The sequence below is a fragment of the Ptychodera flava genome, chromosome 10, assembly GCF_041260155.1.
Source record: "Ptychodera flava strain L36383 chromosome 10, AS_Pfla_20210202, whole genome shotgun sequence".
Taxonomy (NCBI): domain Eukaryota; kingdom Metazoa; phylum Hemichordata; class Enteropneusta; family Ptychoderidae; genus Ptychodera; species Ptychodera flava.
In genome coordinates this window covers 43,600,163-43,616,832 of record NC_091937.1, presented here as the reverse complement: position 1 = coordinate 43,616,832, position 16,670 = coordinate 43,600,163, and the positions used below count along the sequence as shown (strand labels likewise).

Below are 16,670 nucleotides of genomic sequence, written 5' to 3'. Positions count from 1 at the left end.
CTTACAGGTCAAGGTGATATAAAGTAAATCAATCATACAAGAAACACTAACCCCGGTTACGTATCAAGGAATCTGACTTACATATTCTAATAAGTGCTTTAGCTGCATTCCACGACAATATTTTCACATTGTCCATGTGAACAAGGGACATTAGTTCATTCGGTAATATAGGCCACCGGCCTTTTTTACAATACAGGAAAAAAAACACAGACAAACTAGGGGCTTACACAAAGACTTGTTTGACAACAAAACAACATATTTCTTGAAAAGTATATTTACAGTAAATTCTCTCTTCGTCTGAAACTGTAAAAAATATACTTTGATAGTTTCAAAATTGTACGATGACACGGAGAATTCATCAGATTTATAAATTTCCTAAGAGATGGTATTTCATAATAATATGGTGACAGAAAACGTTTTCTCAAATCAGTGTACACAGGACATACCAAACAGAAGTGAAACTCATTTTCAATCTGATGCATATCACATAATTGGCATAGCCTGTCTTCCCTTGGCATATTCTCAAATCGACCACTTTCAATGCAAAGATTATGGTTTGAAACTCTAAGTTTACACAGTGCCCTTCTAAATCTATCAATATTCACAACACTTAAATATTTCTCGAAAACAAGGTTATTTTTATACAATCGATAAGTATCCAACTTGGAGACAGTATCAAGATTTATTTTCCATTGCTGGGAACCAATATCAGAGTTTCTTTGTTTGAACTCAGAAAGAAAATTAACCTCAAGGGACATTAAAGGTATACAGTCACCTGTAATCTAAATATTCCCATATATGATCAAAGGGGCATTCTTAAGTATTCAAAATGCCCATTTCGGGCCGCTGTTTTTTAAAGAGCGGCAACCCGTTTAAAATCTGTGAGCGGTTAGATTTTCTCTCTCAATGGTAACTGTGGCTAAATTGGAACAGGTGACAGTATACCTTTAATATCGGACTATTTTTAAAAGTATAGGTACCATTCTTTCATTACGACGGTTTTGTACAGTGATTGAAACCCGATTGCTGTATATTACCTTGCATGTGTAAAATAGTCCATTCACAATATTCTGAATTATCCCCTGACTTCTTCTAGGGTTGTTTATAGCATGTTGCACGCAGTAAGTATGAAAGTCATTTCATCGGAATTGAGATACTTTTGCGTAAAATTCAGTCTGCAGGGAGGCTGGCAGAAAATGTGTTTATCAAGTGGTGACACAGAGTGACTGTATTACACATCAAAGTGGCGACTTTCCCCATGCTGGTAAAGGTTAGTCATAAATAACAAAACCTCTGATTGCCCAGGTAAGGCTATTAAATCAGCAAACTGTCTAGAAATATCTGCAAAACCACAACGCCTGCAAAGTGTCCGAAGTTCAATCATACCAACAACTGAGTTCTGTTGATACCCATAATGGCGACGATGCATTATTCTGCGTTCATTCCGGATCTCCATACTGGCACGGTTTATATGAGACATAATTGATGTTATCGATGCCGTGCTCTCATGACACTTTTTCAAAAAGGGTGACCCTGGGTGAATGGGGATACCGCCGATCCATTCGAGTCGCCTCGTAAGGCTCAATGTGGACGTCGTACCTGGCGATCCCGGTTGGCGATAAACCTGAAATCTTCACCTCAACGGAAGTTCAACTGAATAAATGAGTACAGTATAATCTTCGGGGAAAGCGACATACAGGCACAAGCATAAACATTGACCAACAACGATAAATTTCCTTCATCATACAAAAAATTCAGTAAATTCTTGCTCGGAATCAAACCTGTAGCGGCGTAAGGCTGTAGCGCTAGCGAAGACATCAACTGTTGAGCTGTATATGCAATGCAGCGCTGCGCTGTGGAATGCGATGTACTTCGAAAGTTGACTCAGACAACACTCAAAACAGAGTTTCCGTCAAGTAAAATAAGGATGTATCTACGTATGAGACATATGTCACTGCAAACATCAAAGTCCTTAAGAAGAAAACATTGACGACCGAGATCAGGATTAACGAGTTGACACCGGCATGGCAGAGACCGGTGACGGCAGCGTTGTGGACATAAACATGCAATGAGGTACACTCTGTGTGTCATCGAACGGAATCTTTCGCGCTCGCCACGGTCGTAAACTTGTGTGAAATTTTGAAAAGCCACGGAATCTCTGAGAATGAGAATTACGGTTTCGATCGTGTCGTTGCATTTACTTCATAAATTTATCTGTAAATATCCTGAATAACTCTGAATACTATGGCTGTCCGTCGCTAGCACGATCCGGGAGCACGATGGAAGTTATGTCCACCATACGATGGCCGACTTGCCTTGGCATCGGTATAGTCGGTACAGCGCGAGACAATGATTGACAGGTTCACTTGACACAATCCGTATGCCTGGTTGGTGGAGATACCATTTGATGTAGCAAATTTCAGCTTGATGGGATTTATGAATGAGAGTATCTCCTGGGTGACGGGCCGCTTTACTCTTTAAATGAAAGTAATCCGCGTAAGTAAAACACAAATCGCGACGAAATTCATGCGTGTTTTTCGAGGAGCCGCACAATTTCTCGCCTGGCTCGAAGTTGGTCCCGCGAAAAACACTCGTATACGATGACATCAAACAGAGAAAAATACCATGGGATATATATATATATATATATATATATATATATATATATATATATATATATTATATATATATATATATATATATATATATATAATATGATATGTTGAATCATGTGAACACGGTGGTTTCAATCGGGTTAGAAATCACAACGTATGATACCCAATATGCATTTCGAATATACACTTCGAATATGCATTATATTTCAATACACCGCCCTTATGTGTGAAACATAAGCTTATTTGTGCACAATACTCAAACAATTACACATTTAGTTTTTATACTTTGATTTTGAAGCATTGCTCGGAAAACAGGTTGACATGTGTCTAGGATACTTGAAGTCATCTGCTAGAAAGCTGTCTTTAGGCTTCACCGAACCTCTTGCTAGATTTGAAGGGAAAGTGCTATTTGTGGTAAAATCTGGAAATCCGCATAATTTTGATCCGAACAACATCCGGAAAGGAAATCAGTAAGCTCAACAGTACACGTATTGGATATTTCTCTGCATAAAAACTTATTACCTTACTATACCGTAATGCCCTCATAATCGTATGAGGTTCTTTAGGTAGATTATACTTTTTATCAGGTGAGTTTTATGATTTTATGAGCGTCTGTGCGACGATTGGTAAAAAATTGAAGAATGTGATTGTTTCTTGTACCCTCTTTAAATGTTCACATTGCAACAAAATCAACCGAAAATCGCAGAGATTGATGAATATCGCGAATCAATTGTCTCTTGATTCCTTTACTTAATAGTTTCCTTTTAAGTAACCTCTACAACAAGAATAACACACATTTAGGTAGTATGCACCTCCAAAGTGAAAGACTTAAACTTTTGCTCAAACATTCTTCATTGATACTTTCAACCATTCACTTACAAATCAAGAATAGAAATAAGGGGTCACCGTGCAAAAGTTGGTACTAGAGAAACACATACTAAGATTTACCGATATTTGATATTTAAAATACCATTCAAAAGGCCATCTCTGTGTTAACTTTGTGGTGGCGAATACAATTTTCGACTGTCGTAAAACCAAGACGCTGAATTTTTTTCTTACTCCAAGAACCTTAAATGAGTTCACACAATCGGTAGCTGCAAATGAAAAAGATGAAAGTCAAAATAACTGTCCACGAGGGGCATTCTACCGTAACATAGGCAAAACAGTAAAGTTAAGTTTAGTACAAAAGAGGATACACTGTTGATTCCCATAACAGTATATATGTATCACCCTGTCACCCTGTACAACCTCCAGTATTTGAAAATGGAGTAACTGACAAGACTTGTCTACCACACGCCAAGGATCGGATCCTTGGAGTCGATTCCATGGAACCACAACAGGAGGTTTATAAGACGAACTTGGAAATCCTGCTGGAGGAGCTGAAACACAACAGGGTAAATATACAGCAAAGAACGGGAATCAAAGATAGAAATGAAGTATGCACATATGAAAGGCAAATAACAGTCAAAGTCACATGGACAGGGCACATCGTTTGACCGAGGAAGAGGTTGTGTGCGACAGACATTATACAAGCGGAAGATAATAATTTGTTGAATTTATTTATCTTTTCAGATTGATTCATTCCTAGTACCTGACATCAGAGTCATACCGCATCTTTCTGACGAGTTTGAATTCACAGGCGATGACATTGGCTGTATCGTTGATGATGCAGTATATGCAGTTCAACGAAAGGACGACCCGCTCACGTGGTTCGACGAAACTCTGAGGGCAATGAGAAAGAGCGGCAAATATTATGCTTTGTGTCAACAGGCCCGGCATGAACATGGTAAGATATGGTTTTTTAATCGTGATGGTTCTGTAGAACAATATTTCTTACTGCACAGAAGCCTGGATCTTAGTGTGAACCGGTAATAAGATGTCAACTCAACTGGACCAATTTTGTAGGTTTTGTATAAATTCCATTACTCAATCACAAGAACTTGACACATTAAGGTTATGAGAACATGTATTATATTTTGTAAGATTGTATTCAAATTAACAGTCAGAGTTAATGTTTCACCACTAATATAACCTCGTGATATGCGAAAGAGAAGCGTACTGCATGTAAAATATTAGTGCTTGTACAGATAACAATACATAGTAAATAATTTATATATCATGTTACTCAAATAAAATGGACTAGCAGTATTGGGCTTATAACGTTTAGTATATTTCTGTCCAGACTTTCAAGTTGAATTCGATATCTAACCCTAATCGAAGAAGCTAGTTTTAGAATAATCACACACAATTCAGTGCGGTGTGATTATGATTTTTTTATCTTCCATAGATATTAAAGCATATCCTTTATCGTGTCTTTCAAACGTGTTTTTATTCGAGAATAAGCAACAGAGTATGATACAGCAAGTTCCACCGTGGTACTTCTGTTTATACGCTTCCTAAAGTCGCTGTCTATCTTTTATTTCCATAAATTCGGCCAAATATTTTGTGTGGATAGTGTACCCTATAAAATAATGTTATTCTACGATCTGTATTTTTCAGGTCACAAGGGAAAGATTGTATGCTAGGATGACAAACTGCTGCAGGAGGACTTTCAATTCAAGACTGCATAACTTCGATGTATAAGCTTCACTTTTTCTGATGTTTTTGCTCATGTGTAATTTTCCATTGAGATTTGTATTAATGACAGATAATAATTATGAACAAAATACTGCCATCAATATGACAGCACTCTGACATGTATGCTTTTGTACTGTACTTTTATAGTAAGGTACTAAGGTCTGTCCTTCTATTTGAGTATTCAAAAGTCAATCTTTCTGTGCAACCAATCGTCATTCTTTCTTGAACCAGTTCAATTATCGATCAAATCATCTACACTTTCTTGCATGTTTGTCAAAATATGAATTCAATCATTCGTTTTCTTTTTACCTAAAGGCAAATGAATGAATGTCGTTATGTGCGTTTACTAGAATGATCGGATAGACCACTTTCAAAACACTAACGTATTTGCAACAATTAAGACATTATTTTGCCATTTAAATGGTGCAATCGTTCGCAATCTTCACATATTTATTGTTATTTTTTTATCAAGCTGAATTTCGAAAACTTGCATAAAACGATATCTCACCAAGCATAGGATCTGGCGATCAAAACAGCTCGACTACATCCCCATGTCGGATAACTTTGCAAGCTTTAAAATTTCATTTCCCTCGATAGCTTTTGGATCATCTAACAAAATCGATTTTGTTTCTTCGGAGATTGCATCAATTACAGCAGAGTTCGACAGTTCTTCTCCACCTCCTACTTGGAATTTATTTTCCCGCATGGCTCGATAACATCCGTTGGGGACTAATGTCTGCAAGATATCAAGCAGGCTGGATTGTCTGACTTCTTCATTTTCCTCCGGAATATATCCATCAGGCCGAAACTGTTTTCGACTCCTGTCAACAAGGGGTCTTGAAGCAACTGTAAAACAAAACACTTCTATAATTAATACCTTCGAGACAGTTTTATTCTCTTATGGAGAAGATCCATAAACAGAATCCTTGCGTTGTTCCGTTAACTTTTTTTACGTGAGATTTGTTATATCGTAAAATTTGAGAGTAATATGAACAATCGTAAAACAATATCGTCACCATCCCCACTTGGTGTAGATGACATCTATAATACTCCGGATGACTTGAATATGTTTGAAAAATAACAAAATAATTCTCAGAAACATACATCATTACATTGAATGCCGGGAGGAATATGGTCGACACATATTTGGCTAAAAGTACTGAATCCATGGACTGCAAATCCCAGTCGTGTGCGGGAGGTCCGTACCTGCGCCCCCGAAAACAGGGTCATGGGGCAGTGTTTCATCGAGAATGGCATCCACTGGGGGATTTTCCCCCTTTACCAGAAAATTTAGGGGGCATTTCACCAGTTCATTTGTTCTACTTGTATGTCTAATGTGTGACCGTCACCATTTCATGAGGGGCTGGTCCCCCCTTGACAAATTACTAGGGGGTGCAAATATGTCAGCAGAGGGAGAATCTCCCCTTCCCCCTCTCTAGATGAAACAATGGTGGGGACGTAGGCACGGAGCGCGAGAACACAACTGGGCCTTACAGTCAACTGAATCCATAGATACAAAATAACGATAGAATGTTAATGAAATTACCTTTGCTGAATTTAGAGACTTTGAAGTCCATGTCTTTCACACGCAATGGTTCAATGTGCGTTTTCTTGGCTGGGACATTCCATTGGCACAGTTTAGACGTACATTCAACATTTGTCTGGCCTGTTCTGACTGCCGCTTCAACGCGAAAAAACATCTCTGTTATATGAATGCATGAAAATCTGAGTCCGCGAAATGTAACAAGAAATAAACGGATTATTGGGAAATTACTAGAATAATAGCAAACTTGTAGTTTAGTATATTACTAAATAGTCTTAGATAGGATGGAAGGTATGAACCAGAACGAAACGTTTCCATAACATGTTAGATTCGATATTTAAGTATTTGTTGATGCTTACAGACAACTTTATAATTGTTTGAGGTGGATGACACGAATACAATGAGTGCGTGTATAAGGAATGTGAGTGAGTGAGTGAACGAGCGGATGGATATTTACCCGGCAGTACAAGAGCAATATCTATTTTTTATATCACAAATTTTCTTTACTACACATATCCAAACTGTGTGAGGAACATCACCAATCTTCATGGTGTGACAGCAGTTTGCTTTCAAAAAGAAATATTCTGAATGCTGGAATACTGCGTGATAAAATATTTCTTTCAACTAGCCACCGGTATACAGCCTGTGTGCTTTCCCTTGCTTGTACTCATTCAAGAGACGTTGCTGTAGAGGTACGTCGTTGCCAGGGTGGTTCGCCATGATGTACATGGTAATATCGCTTAGGAAGATTGAAGGCCACATTTCCATTCCACGGTCTTCACCAACCCAACCATCTCCAAGTGACATAGGGTCTGGTAAAATGTTCCCTTGTGGGGTCGTCAAAAGAGACACCAGAAACTGATGCCTCTCAGCCGACATTTCCGAAACCGTCGGTGACTCTGGTATGTTTTGTTTCATGGCGGCAAAAACTCGGGCCACTAACTCATCCTTTCGGCCTGACGTTTTCAGATTTCGTTCGCGGAGGCAGTCTTTCAGTGCCGGTACTCTCCAAATACTAATGGTCCGATAACGAAGTATCTCTGCCATGTTTGTAACCTACAACAAATTTGAAAGAAAGTGGATTTAAAACCTACATATGATTATTCTGCCTGTTGAGCTCGCCAATCTAGTCGTGAATATTTCCAATCAATCAACTAAGACTTACCCAAAAATTCATTAATGTTAAAAAAAACGGTGCGTAGGCCTATGTTAGGCTAGCTCATAAGCTTAAGCTTATTATTTTTAAAACGAAATAAGTTCATGTCAGCACATTGAATTACGAATTTAGTTTTTTTTTTTAATTTTATATTAACCGACAAACCATACGATAAATTATAGTCCATCAATCACAATTACGGACTGTAGATTAAACAAATAACTAACGGTACATGTTTATATTAACGAATTTATGACAAATACCGAGACCCAAATTTCGATCCTCGGTAGTTTTGGGTTTGCTTTACCGCCAAAACGAGCTGTCGATACCCGTAACTTGTTATGGCGGGAAATCAAGACGGATACGTGAATCGTTCAAGGAAATATTTGAGAATATTGCCAAAATCCCACTTGTTTTCTCAATTTATGAAACGACAAACATCTAAAAGCAATTTATTTTGTGATTCGGTTCCATTTTGTACAAATCAACGTGCGAATAAGATCGAACGTAAGCTACGATAACGTACGCCTACCCGGCGCCCGGGCCCCGGCGACGCATCTGACTTTGAGGAACCCTACCCTGTAAAATAGTAAATTTTTCAGTTTGATGCCCACTTGACCTTTGCCCCAAACCCATAATACACAGCGCGCCCGGGATTCGTGATTCGTTTATCAGAATGAGGCAGTCACCGAATGTGTCACGTGACTCATAGTATGTACTGAACAAATCAAATAGTTGAACACAGATTCCAAAGCCCATTCAAGCAGGGTACCTTCGATCGCAACGCTTATGCTACCAACTTGGTGCATCAACATGTCTCGCATACCGTACGATGTGTCCATAGTCATTGTGTGTTTTGTAGTCGGTAAGTTTTACGTCAAAATTAACAATTTTGAAAACTATTTCGAACAAAAGTAGCCGAAAGTAGCACGTATTCAAAAGCCACCCCAGGACTGAAAATGGATATTACGAGCTTAAAGTGCAATGAGCGCAATTTACAGGTCAAGGGTCAGTAACAAGGTAAATTTGTAAATCAAAACCTTTAACTTAGGGTTATACAGAGGAATACGACTCAGGAGTTCTCTCTGTGTTGTATCTTTGATGTGGAAAACGTCTAAACGATATGCAGCTACGACTTACTTTGATGAACAAAGCAAAAAATATATATATATATATATATATATATATATAATATATATATATATATATTATATATATATATATATATATATATATATATATATATATATATATATATATATGCCCTCATGCTGGTTTACTGTTGTCGTGATACCGAAGCTAATCGTTTGTTTTGTACGTGAAATGTGTCCGTCTTATACGCTGAGTTGCGGTACCTAGGTGAAACGCACTGTATCATTGCGATCAGTATATGTACATTTTCTTAATATGTTCAGAAATACCTAATTTAGCACAAATTCTTCAGAACCTACTTTGTTTTTATCTAGGCGATGACGCTACCAAGAAAATGTCGTTAACCCATAGTAGAAAAAAGTTCCGCCATATTACCCTACTTCTGACGTCAAGTATGGGAATACGGAAAACGAAAATCCTGTAAACTATATTACCATTGTGTGATGTCACATGTTGGGAATAAAAGTTTAACGTGTGTGTGTGTGTGTGTGTGTGTGTGTGTGTATATATATATATATATATATATATATATATATATATATATATATATATATATATATTGTTTTACTCTTTGTAGCAAGGGCACTGGAATCATAATGTTCGTTCGCAAGGAGAAGACCTTCTCCGTAGAGTGATGTTGTTTCGCATGATGGGAGAGCAGATGGGCGGGAAGATAGTCAGCGAAATGGAGAAGAAGAGAGAAGAAAATCGAGTTTATACTCTTGCAATGTGGCTCAGTTGTGACTGTGCATTTGAATACATGTGAGCGAGTTTGTGTCAAGGAAATTAAGGCTAAAAGATTAAATGCCTCTTTAAAATAAGTGGACGCTTGAAATGTTTCCACTAATCGCTGGTAAGCGAGGGAGTTATTCGTATTAGCTTTTTTGAAAGGATACATTATAAAATGCCTCAAGGATAATTGTTTAGTTTGCATCAGAAGGTTCCCTGCACTGATATTCACTCGTGCCCTACCACATTTGCCTTAATTCTATTCAATCACAGTTGCAAAAGCTTTGAACAGAAAAATTTACTCCCTTCAATGTGTTATAAACCTTTGATACTTTATCCATGTGATGCACTTTTTACTATTTTAAATGTTATGTTCATTCACAGAGAAAGTGGCCGGCACAGGGGGTTCTTTTTAGATCTCGCAAAAACTGGTAAGTCGGATCATTGACAGCTAGGGTTCATTTTGATAAAACACGTACTATACCGTATGAGTACGCGTGGTGAATACATCATTTTACGGGCTCCAGGAGACATTATGGTGATTGACAGGACTAAAACACGCCTCACATAACGCCTGACACATTGTTCACATATACAAAAACAAACAAACAAACAAACAAACAAAAAAGCAAAAAAACCCAAAATACCATTAGATTTAGATTTAGACGACATAGATACAACTCTTTCATGTTGTTTCACGTAGTCCATTCATATAGTTGGCACGCAATTGTTTTATATCACTTTAAGGCTCATGAAATCTCACTATGTTTGAGATATTCTACTGCCCAGCCCTAATCTTCCTAATCCTCCTAATGTTGTTTATCACAAGTTAAACTTTATTATGTCAAATTATAATCTCTTATCTATGAGCTTCATAGACTTTAATCTGTTTTTGCCTATATTAAGTTTGTCGGCAGGCTGGTAAGAAATGTGTTTATCAAGTTGTAGCAGGGAGTGAATGCATTACCCATCAAAGTGGCGTTATTCCCCACGCTGGTAAAGGTGAGACGAAAAGATCAAAACGTGTAATTGGCTTAACGTGTTTTAAATTCAAAACAAAGCTACAAGTATCTGCTGAAGATGTAACAAAACTATAAACAGTTAATTCTTGTGCTAGACTTAATAGCGACAGGACACGTATATGCAAATCAATCTCACATTTTGTCAATCATAATAGGACATAACATTCTACATAAAAGATATAAATCTACATAAATATATATATATATATATATATATATATATATATATATATATATATATATATATATATAGTCTTTTATGTAGTATGTTATGTTATGTTATATATATATATATATATATATATATATATATATATATATATATTGATAGTATGTTTCTATATTTCTAAAAATGTATAATATTTGTGAATATTGATCATTGATTATATGTTTTGACTTTCAAGCTTTGCTTGGAAAGCAAGTTGACATGTGTCTAGGATGGTTCAAGACACCTGCTAGGAAGTTGTCTTTAGATTATACAGAACCTCTTTTAAGACTTCAAGGCAAAGTCTTATTTGTGGTAAAGACTGGAAATCCAAACAATTTCGATCCGAGTGACATAACGGGGAAGACAATCGGTAAGCTGAAGCACTCCATTAAAAATTTCTCTTCAAAAAAATATTATCATCTGCCTGTAAGAGATTTTGTGCAAATCGGGCTCCTCGACAATCATACATAGTTACAACGGTTGACCTCTCATGATGCCTGAGTACACTCATGCGACGATTGTATAGATTTGAAAAATGCGAATATGAGTTATCACATCTGACAAAATTGGAAAGATAGTTTCTCATTGTTTCTTTAAAGTAAACTGATCCTCAATGAAGAATTAGATACCAAGTTGGACCATCTAAACTCAACTCTGTTGGCTATCTATCTGTAATGAATGTTGACTTTTTTCTTTGAAAACCAAGTATTTGTACAGGAAATTGACAAGAAAGTTTAACATCTCGAAATAATAATTTTATCCCTTGTTTACAATTAACAATTGGATCGCAAGCGTCTTCATTATGTATCGAAAATCGTCGAGATCGTTCTGTACCTCGAAATGATAATTTCTTGATGGTTCACATATACTTAACAATAGGCTCTCAAGCATCACCGTTATGATACGAATAAAAAGCTCTTGCATTGAAAGGTATCAATAGGTACGAAGTTCCTATACCCACCACTACCAGATACATGAATATGTGTAATCTTGTTTTACTTTCAGGTTTTGAAGACGGAGTTTTCACCGACAAGACCTGTCTGCTGCACGCTAAGGATCGAATCAAAGGTGTAGATACCATGCAACCACAGCAAGAGGTGTACAACGAAACCATTCAAATCCTGCTGGGTGATCTTAGAAACGACAGGGTAAATAAAGAGTAAAGAAAGTGCGGGAAAGACAGAGATTAATTAAGGTAGTATGCGCCTCGAAAGTGGAAGACAAAGATTCGCTCAAACTTCCTGAATGGCACTTTCAGTCAGTCTCTTACCAAATCAAGAATGAAAATCAGGCGTCACCGTGCAAAGTTTGGTACAAAAGAATACAATTACCGAATCTTTTTTACTGACATTTGAAATTCAAAATGGCCGGCATCCCTGATTTAACTTTGTACGGAAAACAAAATTTTCGATTTTCGTTAAAGTAAGACAATGAAAAATTTTCTTACTCAAGGCAGCTCAAAATGAACCGTCACAAGCTAAGGAGTAGACCGGAGAAGTGTTGAACAAATTTAAGAATCCGAATACATGTCCCCAAAGGCGCATACTAGTTCAAGCAACTAAAATAGGATGCGCAACGTCACGTGGGAAGGGAACATTGTCTGACCGATGAAGAGGTACAGAGCATCAGACACGCTGAGATCTGAGAGTGGAGGACCATACTAAACTTCCTTTCTTTGTATTTTCAGATTGATTCACTCCTTGCTTTTGACAACAGAGTCGCACCCTATCTTCACGAGGAGTTTGAAACAATAGGAGATGACATCGGGTGTATACTTGAAGACGGGGTATACGGAATAAAACGGAAGGACAACTCTCTCGCGTGGTTCGACGAAACCCTGAAGGCAATGAGAAAGAGCGGCAAATATCATGCCTTGTGTCACCAGGCCAGGCATGAACATGGTAAGACACTTTTTGAAAGTAAGATAGGACATCATTCTTTTTTATGCAAAGTTGTCGGAATCTTAGAGAAAACGGGCAGTATAATTACCAATCGATGAGCGCATTTCGTGCATTTTGTATGAATACAAATCCTTATTTACTTGTAACTTTACAATTTCAACATCTTTGGATATGTAGCACATACATTTTCAGACGAATGAAAGAATCCGATGCAGTTTAATATTTTTATTTAATGACCTATGAAGGTTACGAAATGGTTAGTTTTAGATTTTTTTTATCGTAGATTATATCTGCAATATGCATTAAATTTTTATTTCGTTACGTAAGTCAGTATCAAATATCGGATAACAAATGCTGTATTGAGAAAATAATACGATGAATAGTAAAGTATATTTTGATGTTACATATATGATAAAACAATATGATTAGTACTAATGGTTTTGCACCTTATCGAAGTTTAGCATTTGTTGTGTCCTGTAAAGAGAAAATCATTCAAATTGAACGACTTCCTATACCTAAACGTAATCCAAGGCATCAAAGGCGTTAACATGGGAATAATCACGTTTATATATGGTATCACTATTATTCGTATTCTGTAAGCGCTACTCCCTTCCTTATTGTAATATTGGAGGACTGTTATTTTCCTTTTTTGTATCCGGGTCAAAAGTTGCCACCAAGGTCCTTGAAATCTCTGAACTAGTGGCGCTTCATGTGCAAATATTTACGATTTCTTTAAAATATTACAGGCTGTACAGTCGATTTGGATATTGGAGAATACTGCAGATTTTCCCTGCGCTACACCGATACGTTTAGTCACCTTCCAGATTTGAGGTTGATCTTTTAGTATTCCAACGCATTTCATCGATATGTTATGTCCATGATGTCCTAAATCAAATAATACAGTTCTGTAATCTCTTTTTGCGTAGGCCACAAGGGAAGGTTGGTATGCGTGGATGAATAGCTGCAGATCTTCCCCTTCTGGACTACATGACTTTGATTTATGAGCTCCACGCATTCTGGTGGTCTTGTTTATATGTTTTCGTATGTAATTTTCATTAAAGATGTGCATTCATTACAAATAAAAACTATTAAGATATTACCGCATTAAATACGAAAGAGTATACCTGTTTGTTTGTAGGACTGTGTGTCTATCCACCCAACTATATACACTAAGTCTTACATGTCTTTTGTCCACAGAGGCATTCAATATTCAGTTTCTTCGTCACTTTACTTATGAGCGCTGATGCACGTGAATTACACGTGTTTTCAAGCGTGCTCAAACAGCCTTTAGGCCAAATGCGCAAACATTTGGAGTGGTTGAAATGGTACAGTCACGCGTATGGTCCTTCGTTATGTTGCCTGTAACCCAACAATGATGTAGATTCAGATGTTGAGAAATATATAACGGAAACTGGAAACTACCGCAACAATCATAATAGGTGTCTTTATCATAACTGTACTTCGAGAGACAAAAAATGGAAGAACTAACATTCAGTCTCATGGAAGAAAATTTCAAGTACGGAACAAGTTAATGATATGGCTGATAAACACAAGTATTTAAAAAAAAGTTTTTCACCAACTGAGTGTGATTCAGATTTTGCTTACGATTTTCGTCGGAGTAGTGCTTCAATGAATTGTTCACTATCCGAAAAACACTTGATTTTGACAGTCTAGTCGTACTTGCTAGAGACATACAGACTGCTTTAACTGAACCGATGCAGATAATATTGATGCAGATAATATTTGTAGTAACGTTGTTTGAGTAGACTAAAATACCCTATGAGACATTAAACATATAAAGTCTCGACCTTTAACACATTTATAGATGTGAACTTTACTAGCATACCAGGCCTTTACATATAAAAGTCATATATAATGGGCAAAGCGTAAACGATTATCGGTCATATCGCTAAACACCTGTAAAACCATTTCCTACATATTTGAAATCCGTGAATTAGACAGTAGTGAACGAATTTGCTTCGAAACGATAGTAACAGCAGATTGTATTAGCAGACATATCGTACGCAGGGCTAATTGTGTACCAGCTGTCTGGAGAGATATCGTTCTTGTAACAGCTGTGGCTACTGCACGTCGCACGAAAGCCGTAGGTTGGTTTTTAATACAACCAGATCAGTTCTTCAGGACGGAATCCTTTTCCGTTATTTTAAATGTTAGCATTGACAAAAGTTTCATACAAATTTCCCATCGTTAGGAAAAGCGAAATGAACTGAACCAATACAGTAAGTCCTGTCACCATGAAATATAAGAACGATGTAGGCGATGACGCTACCAAGAAAATGTCGTTAACCCATAGTAGAAAAATGTTCCGCCATATTACCCTACTTCTGACGTCAAGTATGGGAATACGGAAAACGAAAATCCTGTAAACTATATTACCATTGTGTGATGTCACATGTTGGGAATAAAAGTTTAACGTGTGTGTGTGTGTGTGTGTATATATATGTATATATGTATATATATATATATGTATATATATATATATATATATATATATATATATATATATATTATATATATATATATATATATATATATATATATATAATTTTACTCTTTCTAGCAAGGGCTCTGGAGTCATAATGTTCGTTCTCGAGGAGATGACCTTCTCCGTAGAGTGATGTTATTTCGCGTGATGGGAGAGCAGATAGGCGAGAAGATAGTAAGCGAAATCGAGAAGAAGAAAGAAGAAAATCGAGTTTATACTCTTGCTCTGTGGCTCAGTTGTGACTGTGCATTTGAATACCTGTAAGCAAGGTTTAAAATAATGCTTTGTTTAAGATTGGTTTATCCGTCAATCCCTCATGTCAGTCCCGTTAGGATTAGAGTATAATACCAGAGACACAGGAAAAATCAGTCGCGTTAGGATTGTACCAAAGACGGAGACACCGGGAATATCTTTTATCTCGGTATCCAAGGATTTCTGTCTACTGATATTCGTTGCCCTAAAATTGCCTTGTTAATTCGAAGCCTACCCAATCAGAGCATTCTGTCGTTAAACTATGATAAACATAACTTAGGCTAGGCATTGAAATTGCAGGTGATGGTTTTTGTTACCATTTTAATAAATTTTGACTTCATTCACAGAGATGAAAGTGGTCAACACAGGGGATTCTCCTTAGATCTCTCGCAAAAGTCGGTAAGTCTGATTGAGGAAGTTAGGATTCGTTTTGAAGGAACAATTACTTATTTTATTTTCTCTTGTGAGTGTATCCTACACTGTAAAGTTAAGTGTTAAAGGATAGAACACCAATTAAACGCCTTTTTGTAACACTTTTTGAACGCGTCTAGACGTTCAGAAATTTTACACTACGTGTTCAATCAATGTTCAATTTTTTAACACACGTGTGCAGATTTTGAACACTTCGTGTTCATCAGACATTATATTGAACACCATGTGTTCCATATCTGAACACACGTTGCACATGAAATGTGTTCAAAAAATTGAACGCATTTACGCGTTCAAAGGGCTGTAACACTTTTTGAACGCATGGACGCCGTTCAACGATAAGTGTGTTAAAGGTTAGAACACATGATATGCACTTGTTGAACACCTTTAATTTTGCGCGTTCATGGGGTGTTCAAGCCTGGAAATAACAAAACAGACCACTTATATTCAGTAAAATTATTTTATTTAAAAATACGCAAAAATTCCTTAAGTAAAATACAATTATTTAGTGTCAATTGGGCACATAAACACCGTTGGTGTTTTCCTCTGACAAACTTTACAAAGTGGCCATATGGCCACT

The 16,670-nt window shown here is 36.9% G+C and overlaps 1 protein-coding gene across 1 annotated transcript; it reads left to right on the top strand.

Moving 5' to 3' along the window:
• The first annotated feature begins 8,644 nt into the window (after positions 1–8,644).
• Positions 8,645–14,021, top strand: LOC139141507 (arginine-binding extracellular protein ArtP-like). Its single transcript, XM_070711100.1, has 8 exons — positions 8,645–8,756; positions 9,621–9,805; positions 10,157–10,203; positions 10,679–10,774; positions 11,199–11,372; positions 12,008–12,150; positions 12,690–12,903; positions 13,830–14,021. The coding sequence occupies exons 2-8, from the start codon at positions 9,678–9,680 to the stop codon at positions 13,862–13,864; spliced, it is 837 nt and encodes a 278-aa protein (XP_070567201.1). The 5' UTR covers positions 8,645–8,756; positions 9,621–9,677; the 3' UTR covers positions 13,865–14,021.
• The last annotated feature ends 2,649 nt before the right edge of the window (positions 14,022–16,670 follow it).

Excerpts from the sequence above, each read along its gene's own strand:
- LOC139141507 (XM_070711100.1), top strand. The coding sequence starts at position 9,678 with ATGTTGTTTCGCATGATGGGAGAGCAGATGGGCGGGAAGATAGTCAGC. Across the intron at positions 10,775-11,198 it reads TATTCCCCACGCTGGTAAAG|CTTTGCTTGGAAAGCAAGTT; the intron begins GTGAGACGAAAA and ends TTGACTTTCAAG. Across the intron at positions 11,373-12,007 it reads CATAACGGGGAAGACAATCG|GTTTTGAAGACGGAGTTTTC; the intron begins GTAAGCTGAAGC and ends TTTTACTTTCAG.